This window comes from Danio aesculapii, chromosome 21, assembly GCF_903798145.1.
Source record: "Danio aesculapii chromosome 21, fDanAes4.1, whole genome shotgun sequence".
NCBI lineage: Eukaryota > Metazoa > Chordata > Actinopteri > Cypriniformes > Danionidae > Danio > Danio aesculapii.
In genome coordinates, this window is record NC_079455.1 from 15,670,836 (window position 1) to 15,689,412 (window position 18,577).

Here is an 18,577-nt window from a genome sequence, read left to right on the forward strand (position 1 = left end):
CCAAACGCATGATGAAGCTCCTGTGAGCTCTTTGCTGACAGCTTCTGATAATGCGCCCTCTTTATGGAGGAGGCACAAACTAATGAGAAGTTGAAGGCACTGAATAAATTGGAAAATTGTATCATAATGATTCTGTCCGCTGGCCTGTTTATAGGGCTGAGAGAGGGCAGGATGGAGAAACAGAGACTAAACGGACTTTTCTCCAGGGAAGAGATATGCACACACAGACAAACAGAAGCCTGTGGAGAGGCCATCCTGAGCGGGTCAGCTTCGCCCCCTGCGAGGCCCTGGCATTGTGTGAGGCCAAATGAAGCCTGCTGCAATTTGACTGCAATTATTATGGAAATGGAGAAGCTTGTGAGAGATTAACTGCTGAAATATAGAAATAGAAGTTCATACCATCCACCTTTTTCCTGCAGCATGTCCTGGTTTTGCTGAAATAAACGCATTTCTTGGTCAACATATTTTGTTGATCCTGGAACATCATTCCTGTCTGAAAATTAAATCCAACCCTAATCCGTACCCTTAATCCTAACCCTAACTGTGAGCTATTCCTTAAAGCAGAGGGAAATTAAAAGTGAATCATAATCAGGTAGACGTTCCTTACCCTTTTCCTCTGGGTGCTCCCGTTTCCCCCACAGTCCAAAGACATGTGCTATAGGTCAATTGGGTAGGCTAAATTGTCCATAGTGTATGTGTGAGTGAGTGTGCATGGATGTTTCCCAGAGATGGGTTGCAGCTGGAAGGGCATCCGCTGTGTAAAACATATGCTGGATAATTTGGTGGTACATTCCGCTGTGGCGACCCCAGATTAATGAAGGGAAAAGAGAGCCGAAAAGAAAATGAATGAATGAATGAATAAAGTCCCTTACCCTTATTGTAAGCTTAAAGGGTCATGAAACACCAACTTTTTTTGAGATGTTGATAGTCATATATACACAAATGGCATATATTTATTTACAAAACACTTACATCTAGGAACATGAATATGGAAACTCAGGAATGACACGGGTTTAGACAATATAATACCAGACAATGAACTAACACACCCTAGGGGTATAAATACAAGACATGGTTGAACTGATAACAAACAGTTTTGAGACACAAGTGGAACTAATAAATATTAACAAACAGCAGGAAAACAGAACAAAGAAATCACATGACAAAGACAAACACATGGGATACAAGACTTAGGAAACACCTAATTGTGACAGTCATGAGGCATGTTCTTTAAGATGAATATTGATATTAAAGGGCACCTATGGTAAAAAATCTACTTTTCAAGCTGTTTAGACAGACATATGTGCATGTATGGTGTATAGACCGTCATATTGGCGTGATATAAACACACCTAGTGCTTTTTTTTCAATTTAACAACATAAAAAACGGTGGACCAATTGGAGCTGTTTTCAAATCGACCGCAACTTTACGTAGAAGAGCGGTCCCCCCGCCCACCAATATTGATTGACAGGCGCGTCATCATATCTTCAGTTTGTTGATTCACGTCCGCCATTTTCAGCGTGAGTCGAAGCAATATCACTAAAGGAACACCCTTGCTCTATTTTTAGATGCAAGGCTCATTTGGCTCAACACAAGAGCAATATTCTCCACATAATCGCTCTAATCTGAATTATTGGTTGTATCTTTAGGTAGGTTTGCAAACATGTGTACTTCTCATTGAGTCTACCTTATACTTCAGTCGTTTGCATTTCTCACGATTCCAGAAGCTCCCTGTGATCTTAACTAGCATGCGTTTTAGAATTCTAAACATCGGTTTCTATCAGCGTACACTCAAGTCGACGGCTGGGTGCTGCGAACCGCTGCAGAAACCTATGTTGAGAATTTAAAAATGCATGGCGCTACATGTTTCTGCCGCGCCACAGAGAGTGTCTGGTAAGCCGTGTCGCGGCTTCGAGCGGCACATCCGGTGCCTCAGTCAAAGTTAATTCAGTGTGCGTGGTTATTTGTTTCTGTGTACAAGCTCGGCACTTGAAACTAGCACACAGTTGGCTGTAAAACTGTACAAAGACACAAATGATTTTGTACTCTCTGCTTGGTCTGTGTCCGAGTCGTACATGTACGACTGAATGGTAATCCTCTCACTCCTTCTCCTCTGAGTCTGCCTGTCAGACTCTGTTGCAAACGCAGAGCGGGTGAGCTCATGGCCCCACCCCTTGTTACGTTGGCGGGAAGCTGAAACTAATTTTCATGCGAAGCAAATCAGCGAACTGTGGACACGCCCCCAACATGACACTTTTTAACACATGATAATAAAAAAATCTGAATTGTGTTTTAAACTGAACCTAAACTGGCACACTCAGAAGAACCATAATATTAATATTAAATCATAAAAAAGAGGTAAACTATGTGCCCTTTAATAACAAAATAAATAGGGTTTCAATGAAGTAGAAGTGAAGTTTGGGGTTAATGAAGTTTGGCGTTAGCAATTCCAAATCCTACTTGCAATTTGCTTGGATGACTTTTTTTTTGTAGATATATATGTGTGTGTGTGTGTGTGTGTGTGTGTGTGTGTGTGTGTGTGTGTGTGTGTGTGTGCAGCAGGTATACCTGTCAAATTAAGCTAACCTTGACTTAAATTTACCTGCCAAAAATACTAATTTTCGAAATATTATGTACTGCCATCATGGAAAAGACCAAATAAGTTGGTTATAATAAATTAGTTATTAAAGCTAATATGCTTAAAAATGTGTTGGAAAAATCTTCTCTCTGTTCAACATTGCTTGGGAAATAATAATTTAATTGGGAAATATAATATATCGGCAAATATAATTTTAATTTCACAGGGCTAATAAGTTTGTCCTCAACTGTATTTGTAGCACAGGGTTACTATTTGGCGTGATCTGCTTCATTTTTGTTGCATGGGGGTTCAGCAAACTGGAAGTGCAACCCATAAATTGAAATGCAGAAATTCCCGTGCGGGAAAAAAATGTGGATAGAATGAAGCTCTCATTGCTGCAGCATTAATGCTAATCTGCACAAAAACGTGCGTGTGTCTGCTGTATCAGCATGTGTGAGGTTTTATCACCTCTTTCTCCACCTGAGAGATGGCTTCATGGGCTCCCGACTCTTCCTTACACAAGCGACCACCCAATTGCAGTGTCCTGATAAGAGCCAGTGGGGCAGTGCTCTTCCAGCCCCGGCGTCTGCGGAGAGATAAGTGTTTGCTGGAGAGATGAAGGCCACATCGGACACATTGCTTCAGCAGCATTAGGGGAAGAGTGATAAGCGCAGGGTATTTTGTCCACCACTTGGTTCTATTTCTGTGAAGGTATGTGGGGTTACCCCATCCACGAGGAAACCTCATTGAGCAAAAAAGATGCCTCCATATAGATTTATATAAGAATGTCATAGCCTTCCATTTCAAGGTGGTTATTCTCTACATAGTGGTGGTAGTGCTTTGGGTTTTAGAAAAGCGCATTATAATTGAAATATATTATTATAATTATTATTTTTATTATTAAAATAGCACTATTTGGTACAGCATGTAGGTGCAGCAAATAGGTTGCTGGTTCGAGTCCCAGCTGGGCCAGTTAGCATTTCTGTGTGGCATTTGCATGTTCTCCCTGTGTTCATGTGGGTTTCCTCAGGGTGCTTCGGTTTCACCCACAATCCAAAGACATGCATTATAGGTGAATTGAATAAGATAAATTGTCCATAGTGTATGAGTGAGTGAATGATGGAGTGTATGGGTGTTTCCCTGTACTGTGTTGCAGCTGGAAGGGTATCCGCTGCATAAAACAAATGCAGGAATAGTTGACGGTTCATTCCGCTCTAGCGACACCTGCTTTCGGTACTTTCACTGTGCTGTTTAGCTTCAACCTGCAATTTCTCGTCTACAGGGATTGGCGAAGTAGAATAATTACTTCTGTTTTTCCTGCCCAATCAAATCACGCATGGTAAAAACACATCAGACAGACCAACTTCAAAGATGCTTTATGAATGCAGCAAACATGTACAGTGTTGAAGCATTAAATGTGTCCAAGAAGAAGCAAAAGCATATCTCGCAATGACCAAATGCATGTTCAACAGCATCTCACTGATGGGAAGATAAAGGAGACCTGTTGTAGGATGACTGAAATTGTGAAGGGTCCTTAAACAATAACTAAATGCACTACAGAATATTACGTTCTCAAATATGTGAATACATTTTACTGTAGTAAGATTTATATATATATATATATATATATATATATATATATATATATATATATATATATATATATATATATATATATATATATATATATATATATATATATATATATATTTAACTTAATTTATTCTAATTTAATTTGTTTATTTTTTATAATTTCTCCTTTTATTAATTATATATAATATATTTAACTTAATTTATTTTAATTTAATTTGTTTATTTTTTATAATTTCTCCTTTAATAATTTTTTCTGATATTCATATTGAAAATTTTGGTTTGTATTATTATTTTTTTAATGTACACCAGGTAGAAGTAGCGTTTCACAGCTAGACATGCTGTATGTTTTGTGTTCTTATAAACAGCAGTTTGATTAGTGCTGATGTTATGTATTCTCATTTTCTATTTGTCATTTTTCCAGTGATAATAAATCATGAAGTATAGGTAGTGTTATATTGTTACTGTGACTATACACAAATAAAAGTAAACCCTTTTTTGAATGTTATCTTAATCTTAATAGCATTACCTTAATGACATTTCATGTATAGTCATTTTCATATATTCTCAAGAGTATTTTATGCTAATTTTGTTGTTACAAGTGACATGCTGGCATGTTCATCAACCCCATTTAACACACTGCTCTTAACCAACAAAACTTTAATTGCCTTGTTAGCATCTGAAGAATCACCTGTTGTTCTCCTCCGTCTCATTCACTTGACCAGCTGAACTTCTGAAGTTTGTTTCATTTAAAAACAGTAATTTGTAGAACACTGTTTGCAGCGTCTTCAGATGAAACTTATTAAAGAAATGTGAAGGGTTTTTTAACCATAATCAAGAGATTTGCATAGAAATTACATGTCCTGCACTTTAATAACCTTTGAATTGAACATTCCTTTTGAGCTGGAATCATTGCAGAATATCTTGTGATGTCCACTTCTGAGGGCGCTTACAGTTGAATATGTACTGTAGTAGTTCAGTTTTACCCTGTCTTATTCTTTATATCGTTTACCTCCTTTCACTTTTGCATCCTGTAAATATTTGAAAACACGCTTCAATGCGCGTTGCAAATTTATCTGAAATCAACATGTCATACTTCAAAATCTTGTCAGACAAAACAAAGGGAACAGATCTTGCGAAGTGTCAGTTATGTTGTTTAGCTCCGCTCACTGTTGAAATTCAGTTCTACCATAGAAATTCAAAAGGCAGTAGATTTTTTTAACAGTATTTATTAGAACCAAAGACACATACACAAAATAATAATATAAATAAAGCGAAGGACTTAGCATAGAGTCCTTGGCATGGGCTCCGTCCTTCATTCAGGATTTTAGGTGGATCAGCTGTCTGGCTGTGATTGGTCAGTCGTGATTATGAAAGAACGACTTAATATTAGAGTTTTCCTTTCATTTTAATGTACGGTAACTGCATTCAGAAAATTAAATTGGCTAAAATTTAATGCTCCGAGCACATTCAAATTGATTGTCTCTGAAAACTTTACACAGTGAGGTCACGGTATAAGAAGATGGCAGGGTTTGTGGAGTGTAATGTTCAAATTTGCCCCCTGCCACTGTGATTGAGTTGATGGAGTGTTCCAGCAGCGTTTAGCTTGGCAGCAGGGCCGAGACAGAAAAAAAATATACTCAGGATTACTCATGATGCAGAAGAGCTGCAGTTACATAATCAACCTTCTTTCCCCGCGAGCACATTTTGAGCGGATGATCATATGAGGATCATTTAGACAGTGTATACTGTTTCCTTCTCTTAACATCTGTCATCAAGTCCTCACATCCACAAACACTGAAAGACGAAGGATTCCAAACAAGCTTGTTTAACTCGCATGTTTGCCTTTGGGTCCCGATCCACAGGCCCATATGGACTTTGCAGGCTTGGTTAGCATTTCATCTGCTGATTTTTTTTTTTGTGAAAAAAAGTGGAATTTTGAGGAGTATTCGAATGTGTTAAAGATAAAGGTTAGCCCATATTAAACTATAATTAGCCAATATTAGACTGGTTTGTAATTGGCCAATATTACACTTGTTACATTTGCATATACTGTACATTACCATATATTTTTATATACTGTATATACACTACCAGCCAAAAGTTTGGGGTCAGTAGGATTTTTAAATGTTTTAAAATAAGCTTCTCCTGCTCACCAAGACTGAATTTATTTAATCAAAAATACAGTACAAATTGTAAAGTTGTGAAATGTTATTGCAATATAAAATATCTGTTCAAAAATAGCTAATGGAATTATTTATTCCGATGCTTTTAATAATGAATTTTCAGCTTCATTACTCCAGTCTTCAGAGTCACATGATGCTTCAGAAATCACTTTAATATTAATATTAATTGTATTATTATTATTATTATATTATATTTATTATTATTATTATTATTATTATTATTATTATTATTATTATTATTATCATTATTATTATTATTATTATTATTATTATTATTATTATTATTATTATTATTATTATTATTATTATTATTGTTATTATTATTATTATTATTAATGGTAAAAGTAATAAAAGCAATAATGACTTTAGTAATAATTTCATTTGAAATTGCATACAATAAGAAAACATTTATTTAAATTTTTAATAAATATTTAACAATTTAACATTTGTTTTTACATTTAATAACAGATATCTATTTATTATATTTTCGGTGTGAAGACCCCTTACATCAGTGACTAAACCAAAGGATATTAAGTGAGTGAGTGAGTGTGTAATATTATTTTGTATAATGTTATGGTTACACATTTGAAGGCAAAACTATTAAAGGTGAAATATTGAAGATGAAATTGTATTTTTTTTTACATTTTTTCTAAGGAGAAAAAAAAATCCAACACTTTTTTGAACAATTGTTTTAATTACTTATTTAAATAAAATATGAAATATATATTTGTAAATAAATATAATAAATAATTAATTTCTGACCAAAAGAAATGTGTCTTTGTATATAATATTTTACTAGTTAATTTGCAAAACACTACATGGAAAAAAAAATTGTTAATTAACAATTCTCTGCATTTTGTGATTCATGTTTATTATTATTATTATTATTATTATTATTATTATTATTATTATTAATTTATTTATTTGTGCTTTTTAACTGCATTGTGTGACCTTAAAATGTCATCCAACAACTTTTGTTGTTGAAAAGTTTGAAAAAGTGACTTTAATTTGACATATTTCATTGTTTGTTTTAAACCACTACTTTAGTAGTAGTCCCTATAGATACAATGCACAGTTAAATTTTCATCATCAAAAGTTAATAGAGCAGACCTCTACATCCCATAATACAATTCACAACTGGAAATTAACAGAAAAAAATGTAAACATGGAACCTGTTACACAACAGTTTTTTTTACAGTAAAGTATTTAGCTTGAAGTGCAAATTAAAAGCTTAAATACTTTAGGTTAATTAGGTTGTTTATTTTTTTAAGGGGGCAATAATATTGACCTTAATATATATATATAACTTCAGCCAAACTGAAGAAAAAACTTATATAAACATTCTAGGATATTCCAACAGGATCTCACACTACGTGTAACTTTTTGATTTAGTGGCTAATTCATGATCTCATTCATACAATTTAATATAATTTGCTTTTCCCCCAATGATGGTTGGGTATAGGGATGGGGTTGTGTTTTTAAAATCGAACATTTTCGTACAACTGAACTCTCACGAAATACCGTGAAAATATTCTTGCTCCGTATATAACAAATATTTGAAAAGTATAAAAATATAATTTAACAAAAGGGTTAATAATGTTGCCTTTAACTGTGTGTCCTCACTGAATATTGATTCTGAGTTTATTTATAAACTAATTTAGAGAGGATCACGTGCTTATTTAATAGCTTGCGGCTGGTCCGGCATTATCCAATTTATGATTTACCAATCAGACGATTTCTAAGCCACTATTGATACCCTAAGTTCCATATAACAACCATCTTCGTTTAAAGAATCCCCTCATCCACCCCTACTCCTCCTCTTTTCCTAGATGGACAGCACGGTGGCTCAGTGGTTTTCCCCGTGTTCCCCGGTTTCCTCCCACCGTCCAAAAACATGTTACTTAAGTTAACTGACCGATACAAAACGGCACCATAGACATGCACCTAGTAAGTATTTATCTCTTAAGAGCAATCACTATCTGTTCATTAGCTACTACAGCAGGGGAGTTCTCAAGATCTACCTGAGCTCGAACTCCCCTCTCGCCTTGCAAAGGGGTGGGAGCCTCGGGCTGGAGGATCTTATGAGCTCAGGGCTCTCTCCCGGGACAGCATGTCAAACAAGCTTTATAATCAGTCATTAGCTAAGTGAGAACTATTGAAATAATATAAATATATAAAAGAACTTTGGACATTTTGATCATCTTCTGTTTCTATATAATGAAAGTTATCGGACACTCGACATTCAAATATGAAACAATAAATGAAAAAGTTCATATTAAAGATTATATTCCATGCATTCCACATATTCTGATGCCCTACAATAGCTTTATATGAGGACAGACATGAATTAAACTTTTCTTCAGAATCCGTGTGATGATCCATAAGTGACCCACTTTCACCCTCTCAGTGTGGGGTAGAGCATACAGTGACCCTGCAGTGGCCCAAATCTGCTGTTCAATCAGCCTAGAGAGCAAACACAGAGATCCACAGTCAAAAGCATCTCAACAAGTGCACTGAGGAACATCTCACCAAACACACCCCATTGCCAATGTGTACCATTGAAGATAGTGCTGGCACAGCTTCAATATCGAGTGCAGTTTTATCAAACCAGCTTAAATCCTTATCTTTGCCTCTTTTCACTCTTGTTTATTTCTCTTTGTACTTGTTATGACTGTTGAATGCTGTTTCATATGACTGGCAAAATGCTCTCAGAAATCACAGGGATCACAGGTAAAAGGCAGCAGGAGACAGAAACAACTGCTTCGGCAGGCGTAATTAAGCCTCGACATTCGTCTCAAAGTCTCGCTACGCCCTTCAGAAGTTTTTTTTCCCCTTTCTATCTATTTTAGTTGGTCTTTGAGCAAAATGTTGTTTTTATTCCTCATCGCTCGTGCTGTTTTGCATTCACATTTAAACTTAACAGCTGCGAGATGCCGCATGCAGTAAATCTGCCTTTTAGAGTCTTGTGAAAATGTATTTGCGTGTTAAAATGGTACAGTTCAGGCCGTGAGTCATTATTAGGTTTGTGCTTTTTAGTGAGGTGCTTAGAAAACGGGATTTAGAAGCGTTCATTGCAAAGAATGGGCTTGTTGATTCTTTTATTATTTCATTATATAACAAACAAAAACTGCATTGGAATTCACACAGTTATTTTTCTTTTTCTTTGTCTCGGTAATTTACTGCCATTCATGCTTTGTTTTGTAGTTTGTGTGAGTGTGTGTGCGCGCGCGTGTGTGTGTGTGTGTGTGTGTGTGTGTGTGTGTGTGTTTTCAGGCTTGAAGCATGTTTAGCAAGATATGATAACAGTTACAAAAAATCTCATTGGACAAAAGCCCATTTATTAACAGCCCATGCCTCATGAATGCTTTTAATATATTATTTATGTATATTTTAGGTTTAAACTTGAGTTGAAGCTGTCAAAAATATTTCATTGCTTTAATAAAATGTTTAATTCTTGGTCCGACTTTTAACTTTACAGAATTTCAGATTGATTTTAGACGATTGACAGATAAACTGCAAGCTCTTATTTCAGAGTTGTTGTTTTAGCTTTTAAAGGGCACACTGCACAATATTCTTGCTCTCTTTATGTAATAAGTAGTACATTTTCAGTGTTTCCCCTAGATTTAGTATTTTTTGGGGGGGTGGGGGGGTGCATGGCTGTTCAGACTGAAACTGACACAAGAAGTCGTGGTGTAACTTTGTTTCTTTTAATGACAGCAGTAAAAAACTGAGCAATTGTTTGAACTGTACAACCGTACAAGCTAAAAATGTACATTTATTTTAAAAACTTTTTTAATCAACAAAGTGTGCAGCTTTTGTCACTGCAGTGTATCTTAATGGGCTTATTTACTTACTAAATAAAGTATTCTTTTATACTTGACCTTTATAAAAGGTAGGGGAAACACGGATTTTTAATAAAAGATTGTATTTACTTCATCTGCTACCGTAATGTCATTGGTGTATTGTAATCTCAGGTGTGTGCAAAATTACAGTTTAACTGAATAAATAGTGCTCTAGAAATATATCTTCATATTTAAAACCTTCATAATGTGAGTACTGTAGGTGACTGCTAAAAGCTCCCTACATTTGATTGATTGATGAATTGATGGCTTGATGGATTGGTTGATTGATCTTTTCTTTCAATTTGCGCCCTGAAATAATATATTTTTCATTGGAACCTTTATTTATTTCGTTCATACAAAATATGAAAATAAAATAAATAGGCTATAGAGAGAGGGCTGTTGCTTCCACCACTTATATACAGTAGACAGTCCTGCAGATATTGATGTGTAAGGCGGACCTAAGAGTTATTGCACAAATGTGTCATTTCTACTTTTAATAAATCTATCAGTTTGCACGTACATACTTTATACGTTTCATATTCACTACATAAGCTAGTTAACAAGGTACTATATCTGAATCTTTCCCTGAACCTGAACTTAAAATGATAGTTCACCCAAAAATGAAAATACTCACTATTTGCTCTACAATACTCACTATTTTCTCACAAAACAGATGCTTTATACACATAAATACTTGTGTATAAATGTTCATTACTAACCTTTCTATGAACATGCTTTGAATATAACTGCAGATCAAGGATAGTGCGAAATAGCCAACAGTAACATCTGCAATTATATTAAATAAATAAATGCAACATATATGAACACATACAGCCCCTTACAGTCTCTGATATGTTACCAATTACAGAAAAGCTCCACACAACATGTTATTTAGTCCTTATTTGGGTACAAAACAACATGCAACATATAGCCCACAGTCAGTGCAAACCTCTCATCTGTATCTTTAATCTTCACCAGCACATGTAACCTCTTGTTAGAAAGTAATTCCATCATTCCGAGTTCATAATAGTCTAAAAGGTGATGAAAATAGTTAAACATGACAATTTGTTCATGTTTTAGGTTTCTGAAACAATCATTTGCTCCTTTGTTTTGTCGGGATTCTCCTTTGTTTTTTTGCTCTTCATTCTCACGTTTGTCCGTTTCTGAAAGGATCGGATGTCAGAAGCTTCAATAATCGCACGCACGTTATTATTATCAGCTCAAGAAGTTTGTTATTTCAAATATAGACATGCGGCGAACGCACGCAAGAAAGCAAAACCACTCACGCTTTAGGCGGCCTTGTAAAAACTACGAGGCACAGGGTAGATTCTGCTATCTTCTTGGTTTTGTGGCTGTTCATCAAGACGAAGACAAGGTTTGTTTAAACTCGGGTCGACTATGGCTTGTTATTATATGTATATATTATTACAGTGTAATCTCTTGGCTGTGTATTTAAAAATGGTGGTTCCTTGTTTTCATATCCTGGCTTGTTGCACGAGCGAGTGATGTATCTCTGTAAACCAAAAGCATTTAGTTGTGCGTCTTGCTCCGCCGTTTGGTACTCTTTTGTTGTGCTAGGGACCCTTTGCAAAGGGTAGATCCAAATGTAATTAGATTATTGCTAATTTCAGACGTGAGGCCAGCCGCGATCAATCATATCACATGCTCCCCTCGAAATTTGTTTGTAAAACTTCACAAAGTTATAAACTGATAATCATTGAGCTCTATAGCAGGTGTGTCCATAGCAATGCTTGACTTCACCTTATATAGGCAAAATTTGTCACTTGGCAATCATTTTCCAGTCCTCCATTGGTCGCACCCCAGACATAAGTCCTCTTTCTCTATTAATGTTCTGCACAACAATAAAAGCATAAAGCCGCCTTTCCACTGCACACGACATTTGGACACAACTGTCGGAATACACCCCCTTGTGGCAGTCGAACAGAATTTTCAATTCTGACATGCACCATTGGAGAGAAGCTGTTCTCGCAGTGTCCGAGTACAAAAGCAAGAGCCATTATTCTCTGTGCGTTCACCATGGTTGAATGAATGAATGAATACTAGAAACTCATAGACCGCAAAAAATATTGGAGGGAATGTGGAGACAACATAAAAAAATTATATTTTTATTACTTTATTACTTACATTTATGAATGTTTATATATATATATTTTTTTTTTCTGATTCAAAAAATAGCAAAAAAAATATATAGGATTTCTCATATCGCGCATACGGACCTGCTTGGACAACACTGGAATACATCACATCCGGTCGGCCAGTAGCATACGGTCTAGTCGCCAAGTTCAAATATTTCAATGGATCCGCAGCTCAATTCCGATCCGAATTTTCCGCATGTAGATGATCGAAACTCCACTCAGCTCCCAGACTACTCTCTATTGGAAATGAATGACTTCTGGTAGGTCGCTTGTCGTTTGTCATGTGTAGTGGAAAGGAGGCTTCAGACTTTTCTCATTCACATATTTTGTTCAGTTTTAACACCTTCCTACTGACAGGAAGTTTCTGCTGAGCTGGAGTTACTTTTGGACCAGTATTTATCTACTTCTGCAAAAATCCTTCATTAATATGCTAAACATTTCAGACTCGAGAAAAACTTCAGTTAATACATGACTTTTAAATGACCAAAATAAGTAATTGCTAAATGAAAAGAAACAGAGACAATATATATATATATATATATATATATATATATATATATATATATATATATATATATATATATATATATATATATATATATATATATATATATATTCTTTCTTCCCAACACTGTGTACATTATGCAAGCAAAAATTTGAATGCATTTTTAAGTCTGTCTGGGAGTTGTCGAAAGTGGCCAAGCTAAATGTTATAAACCGCATTTATACCCTTGTTCGCCATCATCCACTTGCGATGGCCAAAAATGCATCTTAATTCCAGGTGTATAGCGGCTCTGATTGGCTGAGATTGTCACAGCATGCAGCAGTTTTGCATTCAGTGTTGGCAGCCAAATTACATACAGCAGAACCTCTTGAAAAGCACTGAAGTTTCCGTTCCAGCATGCAAATGCAGTCTTATTTTGCTCTCTCCGACTTTCTCCGAAACACTCTTTATCAGAAGTTTGATTGTTGTCGGCGTCTGGGAGAGGGGGAGATGCATTAATGCTTTAGCAGAGGGCTTGGGCGTTAAGCACTAAATGAAGAGCGATGTGTAGTTGACTGCAAGTAGGTTTGCTGGTTGAACAGGGCCATGGAGGAGCATGTCATTATGATTGATTGAAAGCCCGTCTCTTTGTTGTTGTGTGTTTAAAGTTCAGCGCAGTGCGGAGGAGTAGCAGCAGCCTCTGCTTTGAAGTGATTGATGACTGCTTTCCAGATCTTATACCTGAGCTCCCTGTCACTCGCCAGCCATAGGCCAAGAGAGCCAGCAGTTCTGTTCGTTACACCCGGTTGGTCGTGGCCTGCTCTGGGTGGATTGTCCTTGCCGCTCTGCCATCCGGCTGTGGTCCGTTGCTCGCGTTTGAAGACCCGTGGATGCAAGATTGAGTCCAGTTCTCCTCAGGGTCTCTGAGGGGCTTCGTGCTGGCTGTCACATCGCATCAAAGATCTGGGCTCGTATTTGCGAAACAACTTAGGGCTAAAAGTAGCACATGACTTGCTGATTTAGGAGAGAGTCCTGAAAATTACAATAATTTAAATTAATAGAGTATTTCACCATGTGTTTTAGCACAAAAACAAGCTCCTGAATCTGTGAAGTGGTAGGAATATTAGCTAAAGACCAAATCATAAACCACACTCAAAACAAAAAATCTAACTTATTTAAACAGCCCCTATTATGCATTAAAAAAGGTCATATTTTGGTTTTAGGGATCTCCAACAACAGTCTGATGTGCATGCAAGGTCATAAAACACTTTCATTGTCCTATAATATGCATTTATTTTTACCTAATTATCCCAACAACTCCCATATGATTTATTCAGCAATTAATTTGTTCCCAAACTCCTCCTTATCACTATGCTAATCTGCGCTGACTGGTCCGATGACTCAGGCTGTTGTGATTGGTCGACTGCTTTCAGACAGAGAGAAATGCCTACCATGACTTATTCACAATTTTGAAGTAGTCAGAGTGCAGAGCGTACGTGTGAGCCCAATTTCCCTGTGATGCTATTTTAATGTTTAAAATGCAGACCTTTTTGTGGACTTATACGGTTGTTCATTGTACGCAGTCAAATTTTTTATTGTTCAATCCACTTAAAACAATAAAATTAACTTAATGGATTTGTGTTGCGACAACATGAAGGAATTGTGTGGAACCCTGGATTTTTTTAATAGTGTATCCTAAAGTGAAGTTTCACATATTAATTTCCAGAGGAGCATGTGATATGATTGATCGCAGCTGGTCTCTCATCTATAATCATTAGTAAGCCAATCAAATTAATCCAAACTCACTATAAGTAAAATGTCTAAATCTACTCCCTTATCTTTGTTTTCCGAAGAAATCCCCCATCCACCCCATCTCTACCTTTTTCCTTCTTTACCAGGGGGAGCTCTCGAGGACTACTTGATCTCGTACCCCCTTACATGCTTATTCACCAGGCGGGAGCCATGGGCTCAATTTTGTCCAAGTTCAGGATTCTCTCCCGGGCCAGCATGCCAAACCTGCTATTATTATCAAGCAATATCTAACTCTTGAAATGTCTATTGGCGGCAATCTGTCGAGCATGGACGATTCTACGATTTTCAGTTTTTCACATTTTCAGTTAAAGTGAAAATGTTAAAAGATAATAAAAGTTTAAGGATAATAACAATAAAAGAATCAATTTTAAATTGTTAAATTGTTATTGTCAGTTGGCAATTCTGTTTGGAGTTTGCATGTTCTCCCTGTGTTCGCATGGGTTTCCTCTGGGTGCTTCGGTTTCCCCCACAAGTCCAAAAACATGTGGTACAGGTGAATTGGGAAAGCTAAAATGTCCGTAGTGTATGTGTATGAATGAGTGTGTGTGGATGTTTCCCAGTGATGGGTTGTAGCTGGAAGGGCATCCGCTGTGTAAAACATATGCTGGATAACAATCACACAAAAACTTTCACACACAAAATCCCTGTAGGCTTGCAGGTATTATAACAATCTATCAATAAAAACACACACCTTGTTCTCTTTTTCTCATTCTTCACTGCTGCAGACTGTAGATTAAATGAAAAATGTGCTGAAATACAGGGAAGAGCCGAAGTCTGTCACTGTTTTCATATCAATTTTTAAATAGGACTGAGGCGATCACAGATTAGTGCACAGTTCACAGAGCTAATTGCTAATTTTTAAGCATTAAAGGCCCTCTAAAATTGGCCTAGCAATGGCCATGATCTTGAGACAGAACCATTTTGGTTTTCTTTTATGTTTGCATGTCTTACTATCATCCTTGATTACTCTGCTAATTAAAAAGCTGTTTATATGCATATCTGCTAATGGTTTACAAGGCGCACATGCAGAGACTAACAGTTAGTCGAACATATACTTGCTTTATTAGTGCCACTTGTAGCCTATATATTTAAAAATCTTTCCTTTATTTATTTTTAAACCTTAATTTGAATATGACAACATAATATTGGGGCGTCACGGTAGCACAGTTGTAGCACAATCGCCTCATAGCAAGAAGGTCGCTAGTTCAAGCCCCGGCTTGGTCAGTTGGCATTATTGTGTGGAGTTTGCATGTTTTCCCCTTGTTCGCGTGGGTTTCCTCCGGGTGCTCCGGTTTCCAAATGACAGTCCAAAGACATGCACTATAGGTGAATTGGGTAAGCTAAATTGTCCGTAGTGTACGTGTGTGAATGATAATGTATGGGTGTTTCCCTGTGATGGGTTGCAGCTGGAAGGGCATCCGCCGTGTAAAACATATGCTGGATAAGTTGGTGGTTCATTCCGCTGTGGTGACCCCTGATTAATAAAGGGACTAAGCCGAAAAGAAAATGAATGAATGAATGAATGAACATAATATTGGGCTCTGCAATATTTTGTAATACAGTATATCTATGAAAGATCCCGTTTCTTCATGCATATTTAAGTAAACTTTTTCTGCAACTTTTAGAGGTAAGATAAATGCTTTTTGATTATCTGATTCTCTAAACAAAAAATATATATATTATATCCTTGAAATATTAAACTTGTTGAACATCAGTGGCCATATTCAAAACATCTTAAGTCTAAAGGTACTCTAGAATCCATGTCCATTTGGGATAGAATTGCAAAGAAATAAAGGGCAGTCAGTTAGGATTATATATATTTTATTTCTCAAAACATAGGTGCTACATCAGTGAAACATTCTAGGGAATTCTAAGGTATGAACCAAAAATATCCAGCAGTCTGCCTTAGAAAGAAAACATTCCAGAAACATTTGAAAACAATGAGCCTTTAACAACTTAAGTGCATTGTTTCTATGTAGTGAGAAGTATGTTTTACTTTTTCAATTACATAAAAAAGGCCCAGAAATAATTTCTCAAAAATATATTTACACAAATATTTGCTCTATAAATACAAATTTGGCCATGCAAATATGCATGTTTTACTAAAAATAATTTAAAAGCATTAAAAAATTGCTTAATTAGTTTCCAAAAAAATACATTAACTTGTATCATTGGAATAACATCTTTATAATGTCAACATTTAAATCAAAGAACATACTTTTTACAATGAAATTAATAATTTAGCAGGCATTTTAAAATCTTTAAAAGAAATGATCAAAAATATTTTACATGTGCATAGGTCAATCCTGCCCTCATTATCAGCTTAAAAGTTTGCTCTATATCAGGTCTCAAACTTGATTTCTGGGGTGGTGCAGCACCCCACAGTTTTGCTTCAACCCTAGTCAAACACAGCTGATCCAACTAATCAAGGTGTTCGAGACTACTAAAGACTATTAAGCAGGTTTGAGTTGGTGCTAACCTAAACTATGCAGAGCTGCGGCCCTCCAGGAATTGAGTTTGAGACCATCCATCACCTTAGAATGATAAGGTTCTATCTGACATTTTTGTCAAAATTGAGTTATTGACATATTCTTATTAAATGACAACTTATTTAAATTATAGGATGTGTTTTTTGTAAGTTGTTTACATTTTAAGACCATTAAAAATAAATAAAAATGTTACACATATACTGTTTGCCATGGAATGCAAAAATTTTGAAGCTCAATATCTCAAAATCATTCAGAATGCAGCTAGAACCTTATAGTTCCAAGGTGACGCTTTGCTCTAGAATAATTACTAAAAGCTTGTCTCAGCAGCTTTGTGATTTTGTTTTAAGAGAAAACTTAGTTAAAAAACATTTAAAATGGGGCGTCACGGTGGCGCAGTGGGTAGCATGATCGCCTCACAGCAAGAAGGTCGCTGGTTCGAGCTCCGGCTGGGTCAGTTGGCATTTCTGTGTGGAGTTTGCATGTTCTCCCCATGTTTGCATGGGTTTCCTCCAGGTGCTCCAATTTCCCCCACAGTCCAAAGATATGCGGTATAGGTGAATTGAATTTGCTGTAGTGTATGTGTGTGAAAGAGTGTGTGTATGGGTGTTTCCCAGTGTTGGATTGCAGCTTGAAAGGAATCCGCTTCATAAAACATATGCTGGATAAGTTGGCGGTTCATTCCGCTGTGACAACCCCTTATTAATAAAAATGAATGAATGAACGAACATTTAAAATGTTCTGTGGATTAGTTAGTAATTAGCGTGAATTTATTTTCAGTTATCAATAAAATCCAGTTAGAAAGTCAGAAGACAGAAGACAATTAATAAGGATTGAGGGGTATATTCATTTGATCTTTGTACACATCCTAACTACAGAAGAGTCTTTAAATAGGAAAATTATGTCAATTTTTTTTTGTTTTATGTTTTTGAGTGAGATGCTAATGGTCTAATCCGATTCAATGATTTATGCTAAGTTAAGCTAAAAGTGATTTTCCTTTTAAAACTCTTTTCCTTTAAAGGGACAGTTAAATCACAGTTTACCCTCCTTCGAGTGATTATACATCTTCACTAGTTTCTTTCTTCTGTTAAACACAAAAGAAGTTAGAAGAATGCTGAAAACCTGTAACCATTGATTTCCATAGTAGGACAGCAAAATACAAAAAAAAAAAAAAAACAAACAAACAAACAAATACAATGTGAGTCAATAGTTACAGGTTTTCAGCATTCTTCAAAATATCTTCTATAGTGTTCAACAGAAGAAACAAGCACATAAAGGTTTGGAACAGGTAAAGGGCAAGTAAATGATTTACTATCCCTTTATATTAGGTGGATACCTTTACTCCCAGATCCTGATGGTGAGAAAGTCCACTCTCAGAGATGCAAAGTCAAACGGAAACACTTTGACAGACAGAGGCTGAGGTCCCAGTAATGGCCTGCTGGT

The 18,577-nt window shown here is 36.1% G+C and overlaps 1 protein-coding gene across 1 annotated transcript in view; it reads left to right on the top strand.

Moving 5' to 3' along the window:
• The window catches only part of LOC130215008 (teneurin-2-like), a 98,845-nt gene extending 85,082 nt beyond the window's left edge, over positions 1-13,763 (top strand). Inside the window, exons 3-4 of the mRNA XM_056446893.1 lie at positions 155-357; positions 13,569-13,763. Coding sequence (XP_056302868.1) covers positions 155-357; positions 13,569-13,763 — 398 coding nt within the window. The remainder of the gene's footprint in view (positions 1-154; positions 358-13,568) is intronic.
• The last annotated feature ends 4,814 nt before the right edge of the window (positions 13,764-18,577 follow it).